Consider the following 8,263-nt stretch of genomic DNA (forward strand, 5'->3'; position numbering starts at 1 on the left):
AGAAAAATCCCAAAATTGATTTCAATCGTCCTCCGTGCAGCATCCACCTTCTTCCCTCCGACCCACCAAACTGTTTCACTCTCTCTCTCCCCAACCTCCCTCTCCAAATCGGCGACTTCGTCCTAATCCCCGGCACCGCCCACCTGCTCGCCACCTCAGATTAGGAATGACGAGCTTAGCTTCGAATCGGGTCGTGTTCCGGATCAGATCCACCTCACTTACATGGACGGAGATTACGAGATACGGTTCATGTTCGTGACACCAGACGGCGCCGGAGAAGAAGAGGGTTTGCTATGGTGACGTCGTCGTCGTCGGATGGGTTTGCTGGGATTGGGTTAGCAGTTGGGTTGGGTTTGTGGTGGAGGAAGAGGAGGGCTACGGGAGAGACAAGGGTAGAAGAGAGGAGGTTACGGGAGAGAAAGGGAGGTAGACAATGTAATTAATGAAAAATAAGAGAGGTATTGTTGTCCAAAAAGTTATAAAGTTTGTGTCCCACGGGATGGAAAAACCATTCCAGGGGGGGAGGGGGAACCAAAATCTAACCCATTTTCGTTCCGTGGGACGCGCGTTCCACATAATTTTAGCGCACCAAACGTGGGACGGAACGGTTCCGTCTCACTCTGTTCCGTCCCATCCCACGTACCAAACTTACCCTAAATACTTGAGTACCACATTCATAATATCATATATTTGGAATATAAAAAATTCGTGTTTTATTTCTCTACCCTCGAGATGTAGTACTGCTCAACCGTACTTATTATCATTTGATGAATTCAATTTTGAGATTTTCGTCTATCGAACACACATATCTCAAAATTTAAACTAATCCGGCAGAACATGAAAATCCTATTGAAATTTCGGAAGTGTTCCTCCCCTTGATTTCGGACCTCTATTGATATGGTTAATTATTTCAATCTGTTTGTGTTCGGACACTGACATGTTCGGTTTCCAGGTATAGCATTTTGCATTAAACATAGAATCCCAATAGAACAAATCAGGTTATCTTAGATGAGTGCGAAAGGGGTACCAGCCGTTCGTATGGATATATGTCAACAGGTTTAGGCCACCCTCACTAGGCTTACTTCCATTAGCCTTATTGCCACCCACATTATCCGGTAAGTTTACTGGAGAACCTGCAGGTACGACTGACTCGCCTGCCAAAAGAAATTAACTACAAAACAATGAGGCCGTAGGAGTTGAAAACCAAGAAAAGAAAGCCTCAAGAGATATCGTGGTTTCGTTAACTTAACTGAAAATTGTGATCTTTCGTTACCTGCAGGACTACAATAAGGAGAAGATTTTGGAAAAAGTTTCATGTTGGTTGAAGCTGATGGGCTGGAAAATATGCGATCGTTTGGAGACAATCACAAGGGGCGTCGCTGGTTGTTTCTGGACAGAAGGTGGTGGTGGATCCTGGAGAACGGGAGCATAACCACCAAACAAGATCCATAATTCACCCACTTTCGGATCACCAACGAACTTTCCATCCTCTGCAGCACTTTAGCAATAAACAATTGTCTGGCTTTCTTAAAGAAAAACGAGGCCAGCCTACAGTTGCCACCGCGCATTGTTTCCCGATGCTTGTTCTCTTTGATGTGTTGAACAAGAACAACCTCCAAAGCCTTAGCTCCTTCTTGTATGCTAGAGTTGCACCCACTAAAGAGGAAAACTTTTGATGCAGTATCAAGTATGAATGCGTTGTTGTGGTTTAGCGATGACGTAGAAAAAGGAACCTAGTTGACGATATAAATTCTGATGAGAGGTCTCGAAGAAACAATGGCAGTAGATGCAAAAGAGAAAAAAGAACCTTACTTCTTTAACGAGAACAACATAGTCCCCTTTGCAAGCTAACAAGCTGAGTTTATATGTTTCACCATTTAAGTGCTCTTGTTGTGATGTATTTATATGCTTCTTCAATGGGGATAATGCAGGGTTTGAAGTACGATAAAAACTTGTGTGTTTCATGGCCTTGAATCTCCCTATATTTTCAAGGTGTATTCAATTGGAATTTTGAGGGATTTTCGCTTATAACGAATTTAAGGGTATTCAATCAGGATTTTAAGTGATTGTTTGAAATTTAGTGTATTCAATCATGATTTTGAGATATTTTATTAAAATCTTTAGAATTCCTAGTATTCAATTTAAGAGAATTGGAAAGATTTCGTGGTGTATTTAAGCATCCACAAATCTTACCTCTTTCTTTGAGATTTTGAGGGAATTCAATCAAAATTTTACATGAAATCTCTACAAATCAACTAAACTCCATAAAATCTATGAATTTATAAATTTTATTAAAATTTCTCAAATTTACAATGGAATGACACTCCCTTCAAGTTGAGTGAAAAATCGGCTAACTGTAAAAGGCCTTGTTGGGCTAGTTCAAGCTCAATATGAATCAGCACTCATAATGGGCCGAGAGTCCCAGCCCAATAGGACCTCGTTCAGATTTCCCCCGTCATCAGCAATCCAAAACTACGTAGAAGTAGAACAGTGTTCCGAAAAAATTAGGGTTTAAGGTCGGGACCCTGAGAGAAAGAAGCAGAAAATCTTGGCGGAATCAGAACGATGAATCCGCTAACCCTAGTGAAACGCATTCAGAACATCAATTCCAGAGAAGCCCAATTAGGGATTTCGGAGGAGGCTTCGTGGCACGCCAAGTACAAAGACTCCGCCTACGTCTACGTCGGCGGCGTTCCCTTCGATCTCACCGAAGGCGACCTCCTCGCCGTTTTCGCACAGTAAGCACTAATTCCCCTTCAGTTAGTTCCAAATTTTCTAAATTTGTTTTCAATTTTTTGACGTTCGATTCGGTTTCAGATACGGAGAGATCGTGGATGTGAATCTTGTTCGCGATAAGGCGACTGGGAAATCCAAGGGGTTTGCGTTTGTGGCGTACGAGGACCAGAGGAGCACTATTCTTGCTGTGGATAATTTGAACGGAGCTCAAATTTTAGGGCGGACAATTAGGGTTGATCATGTGACTAAGTACAAGAAGAAGGAGGAGGAAGATGAAGAGGAGGCGCAGCGGAAGAGGGAGGAGCGGGGTGTTTGCCGGGCTTTCCAGAAAGGCGAATGCACTCGTGGAGATTCGTGCAAGTTTTCGCACAATGAGCAAGTAAGTTATACATTATCTGATTGATTCAGTTTTCCGCTGACTGCACATTGATTCTTACACTGTTCTGATTGATTCAGTTTTCCGCCAACTGCACTTTGATTCTTACACTGTTACTTGGCTTTTGGGTGAATAAGTGGTAATGTAGTTTGATTGTTGTGTATTCCAATGAAAAGGAGGTTGGTTTCTGTGTACTACTTAAGTTTGAGATGTTTTGAAGATGCTTGAAGATGAGTCGATGATCTGAGTTTGTGCACCGAATCTTTTATGTTAGTTGTAAAGGTTTATGTTTTATATAAAATCAATGAATATCCCTATATATAGGTGCTTATGTGCGCTTTTTTCTGTTTGTATCCAGAGAGCTGCAAACACAGGTTGGGGTGAAAAAGACCCAAAATGGGGGCGTGACAGTTATGAGGGCCCAAAAAGGGGTGATAAAAGATCTAGCTTCATTCCGCCAAATCGTGTTCCAGGGCCAAAAGTTCAGGAAGAGTTCAGATCAGGGGATAGAGATTTGGACTACAGAGAAAAGGGCAACGGGGGGGACTTCGAAAGTCACCCCAAGCGAAGTGATGGGAGGGAGCAAAAGAGACTGGGTAGACAGGGGGGTGATGATGAAAAGTTTAAGCCTAGATCAAGAGATCATGATAGGGAGGAAGAAAATAGATCAAGAAGACGGAGTGAGGATGATGAATCGGGGCCCAATTCAAGAGAACATTATGGTAGGAGAGAAGAACAGAGATCAAGAAGGCACAATGATGATGAGTTTCAGCCAAAGTCAAGAGAAGATTATGATAGAAAGAAAGATAAAAGAGCCCGAAGGTGTGGTGATGATGAGGAACTTGAGCCAAAGCTGAATTCTAGAGAAGATCATGATAGGAGGGGAGATGATAGAAGGGAAAATAAGAAACTGAGAAGGCATAGCGATGATGGTGAATTTGAGCCCAAATCTCGTGGTAGGAGGGAAGATGATAGTAGGGAAGATAAGGAACTGAGAAGGCATGCTGTTGATGCTGATTTTGATCCAAAATCTAGAGACAATCATGATAGGATGGATGAAAAGAGATTGAGAAGGCACAGTGGTTATGAAAATCGTCCGAAGTCCAGAGAAGATTATGATAGGAGGGAAGAACAGAGGCAATGCCGATGAATTTGATCTGAAGTCGAGAGCAGGCCAGGATAAGAGGGAAGGAGAGAGACAGAAGGGATGAAGATGCTAAGGTTCAACCAAAGTCTAGAGAAGGTCGTCCTAGGAGTGAAAAGGGAGACTGAGAAGATGGGTGTGATGATAATCTAGGCCAAGATCAAAAGTTAGATCATTCAAAAGAAGGGAAGAGAAGAATACAAGTACCACAAAGGAAGGACCAGAATCCTATATGGAATACTATTGATACAAGAGGGGACACATTGATGAACTAATGGGTAACACCCATCACAAAACGAGAAATAATGATTTAAATCAAATATTGTGCTCTTTCTATCTTTGGCATCCCTTGTGTGCAATAAGATCACTCCTGTTAACCAATGTGAGACTTGTTTCTTTTTTCTTGTGTCAGCTAATATCCTAACTACGTTTCCATTGATTTGTTGTGTTTGTTTGTTCTATTAGGTTTTTGTTGGTGTTTCTCTTGGATGAGATTTAATTGATATATGCATTTGACTAGCAATGTTGCAACTCTGCATAAAATCATTTCTTGATTTGCAGTTTCTCATGCTTGCTGAAGTCCATTTGAATAGGATAGTTGTATGTGTATTGCCGAGAGCGTATCCCAGCACCTGAATTAGTTTGCATGATTTGTTGATGCCATTTGATGATTGGATTCGGTTGGTGCAAACTTTTCACAGAAACGGTTTGTAGTTTAACTTTGGGCTGAAATTTGCAGGTAAAACCACTGGATGAAGAATTGGCCAGGATCAGTGGAACATACGGGTTGGTTTGTTTCAATTCATTTAAAGTGCTTGCCGGTTATTGTGTTATTAATTTATATATAGTTAAAAATCACAAAACAGAAAGGCCTGCTCAAGGTGAGCAAATACATGGTTAAAAAAAGTGGCAGTCAACCAAGTACTGAAGCTATATTTACAATTACATACCGGTTTGTTCTCCAGTCCCAGTTAGGACAGAAACAGAATGGTAAGGGTTCTTGCTAACAAAAAGAAGTAAAGAAAGTAGGATTCATCAAGAATTCTGCTTCTCTGTTGAATCAGTTCCAATTGAGCCATAAGTGGTCATCGGTCTTCCTAGTTCTTTTCGCGGGGCTTCTCCAAAAGACATTGATTTTCCAAGTTCTCTTGGAAGTGCTTCTTCAGTAGACAGCCGTTTTCTAAGCTCATTTGGGAGTGCTTCTTCAGAAGACGGCTTTTTTCTAAGTTCATGTGGGAGTGCTTCTTCAGTAGACATTGGTTGATCAGGTAGTGCTGCTTGAGACGACAATGACTTTACAAATTCTTTTTGCAGTGCTTCTTCAGAAGGCATCAAATTTCCTAGTTCTTTGGGTTGTTCTTCAGAAGACATTGATTTTCTAAGTTCTTTGGGCAGTGCTGCTTCAGAAGACATTGGTATTCCAAGTTCGTTAGAATTCATCGATTTTCCAAGATCATTGGATGTTGCTTCTGCAGGAGATATGGATTTTCCTAGCTCTATGGGTGGTGATTCTTTAGAAGGTAGTGGTGTTCCAAGTCCTTTGGGCAGTATTACTTCCTCAGATGACACCGCTTGCATTGCAGTTAAACTAGGCACTAGAACAGGACTCATTTCATAAGTAGGCAAGGCATCATCTTCTTCATCTTTCGGACTTCCAGAAATCTTTCCCGTTAAGGTTATCGGGGTTGACTTTGTTATAGATTCCTCTTTCACGGCGCTATTACCATAGTCTAAAACGCGTACTTCCTTCCTTATACCGAGCAAAGTTCCATCTGCTGATTTGATAGTCTTCTCTTCAATTACGACCTCATTGTTGCTGTTAAATGATGGTTTTTCATCCGCCGAGGCAGGTTTATCTGTAAAATTTGCACCCTTGTTCGCATTCAACAGAAGTTCTTGATCTTCACGATGGGTAACATTCCCGGGAATGATCGGTCCCACGTCGAGGTTTACAAGTGGTGCCTCGTTTTCATTTGTAATTTGCACTTCGCCTATCTTCTGAAGTTCATAGTCTATCCAGTCTTCATCAATGGATATTGTGTTCTTGGTACTCCAGGTGTGCAGAATCCGATCTGGACCGGGTTGCCACAACACATCTCCTGTGGCCTTTTTCAGTATAAACTTGTATTGGATTGCTATGCCAGTAGGAACATCCTATTCAAATTTAAAAACCAATCAAATTTCTGAAATGACGTACAATAATTTGCTCTAGTGACACCGAGTTTCAACTCTGTCGGACAAGATCCCGAGTTCTTACACCCCCACTATTGGCACCACCACCGTACCCCCAACCTGTCGCTGCCATCACCACTGCCGCCACCATAACCACCACCACCACCATTGCCCTCCCCAAAGCTGTCATTGCCACCACTTCTACCATGTCCATTTTTCTTGTTATATACAATTATGTCACTTTTACATAAATTTACCAAAAACTTTTCTACTACTTTTTATACTCAAGACTTTTAAAAATACAGTTTATCAAATGCTCAAGTAATTTATTTTACAACTGATTATTCTTAAAGCACAGCATAATATTTTTTTTTTTATAAAAGCGCATCAATCTCTAACCGACTCTAAATCCATAAGAATTCTTACCAGCTCAATATTCCATATGTTTCCATCTGACCAGTTCATTGGTATAGCATTTGAAGGGTTCCACTGTCCTATGATAGGTTCATTACCCACCAAGAGGAAGCTCTCACCAAACTTGCACTCCTTGTGTATTTGGAATTGGACACGGACAGTTTCTGATCGCTCTGAGAAGCGGACACTAATCATCACTCGATATCGGAATTAGGAATTCGTTTGATATCGGAAGAGAAATATTACTAGATGAAGAGTTAGTTGGTACAAACTCGGAGCTCATTGTTTAATATGATTAACAGGGTTGAATTTAGTAAAATTACCTGTTGGTTGGATCCAAATTCCTGCTGTTTCTGAGGTCGTAAAAATCTGACATGATTTATATACGAAGTTGAATTAGAATATCAACTGTGGGAAGGAAAATTACTATGTCGTCGACTTTGTAAACGAACTTTTAATCAGAAATAAAACCCAATAGACATTACGATGTCAATAAAGGTCACAAAACTGTTGGATTGGTATGGACTACAGTAATACCTCTGTCTGAGATGAAGCAACCAATTGAAGCGCTTTCTGTCGAAGCAGAGAGGTGGTATGCTGAACGCGAACATTGGAATTTCGAGACCCAAAAAAGCCAATCTCGGATCGACCCGGAAGAGATTTTGAGGGAGAGAGAGGTTTGTCAGTGTTAGCCTTGGCAAACAAGGTTATGGAGGATCCTGCAAGAGTTTCCATTGTCTCTTTTTCTTTTCCAAAAAGAGAGAGAGTCCTAAACTGTGTAAGAAATAAGCACTTGTATATATATATAAGAGGCATGAGCAAGAAAACTGAGAAGGGTACGGATCTGGCATCAGGTTTTGATGTCCTCAACTGATTGAGAAATTTGGGGCCTTTCCTTGGGCGGATTTTCAGTTTTGCTTTTATATTTTTGTTTGAAGTCTTCAATAATTTAAAATATATATATATTTCCTGCAAGTTTTAGAGTTGAAAAGCGCTTTTTAGGAAGCCCATTTTCAACATATTTGTTCCAAAGAGACAAATTATATGTACAGGATTCCCGTACTTACTCATATCAACATTGACGAAAATGTATTGATGTGTCTGTACGTTTTGTTGGTGACAATGTTATCGACTCATCACTATTGACATATCGGCAATCTGTTTCATAGCCTTACTAATCATTACAACACGTTGATAGGTTTGTACACATGAGACGGCCAACAAAATGAAAAACTTGTACATGATTTTGTAGGGGTTTGAGGTTTAGGTTCCAGCAAAGAGCTTGCATCTTCAACAATACTCGTTACATGAGCAATGCCCGTCTCTGAAATGTTGAAACCGATATCAATCTCTCAGCAAGATCTTGTTGAGAAAAATTTAGAATAAACAACTCTAAATTTTATATGTCAAAGAAGAAATTC

The 8,263-nt window shown here is 40.7% G+C and overlaps 1 protein-coding gene and 1 pseudogene across 1 annotated transcript; one reads left to right on the top strand and one right to left on the bottom strand.

Annotated features, from left to right (window-relative positions):
- The first annotated feature begins 2,479 nt into the window (after window positions 1-2,479).
- LOC126589044 (zinc finger CCCH domain-containing protein 25-like) lies at window positions 2,480-4,775 on the top strand (annotated as a pseudogene).
- Window positions 4,776-5,125: 350 nt separating this feature from the next.
- LOC126589040 (uncharacterized) lies at window positions 5,126-7,652 on the bottom strand. Its single transcript, XM_050254222.1, has 4 exons — window positions 7,380-7,652; window positions 7,166-7,211; window positions 6,855-7,015; window positions 5,126-6,410 (listed from the first exon to the last, which is right to left on the bottom strand). Exons 1-4 carry the CDS (start codon window positions 7,575-7,577, stop codon window positions 5,292-5,294), a joined length of 1,524 nt encoding a protein of 507 aa, XP_050110179.1. The 5' UTR covers window positions 7,578-7,652; the 3' UTR covers window positions 5,126-5,291.
- Between the last annotated feature and the right edge of the window lie 611 nt (window positions 7,653-8,263).

This window comes from Malus sylvestris, chromosome 11 (assembly GCF_916048215.2).
Source record: "Malus sylvestris chromosome 11, drMalSylv7.2, whole genome shotgun sequence".
NCBI lineage: Eukaryota > Viridiplantae > Streptophyta > Magnoliopsida > Rosales > Rosaceae > Malus > Malus sylvestris.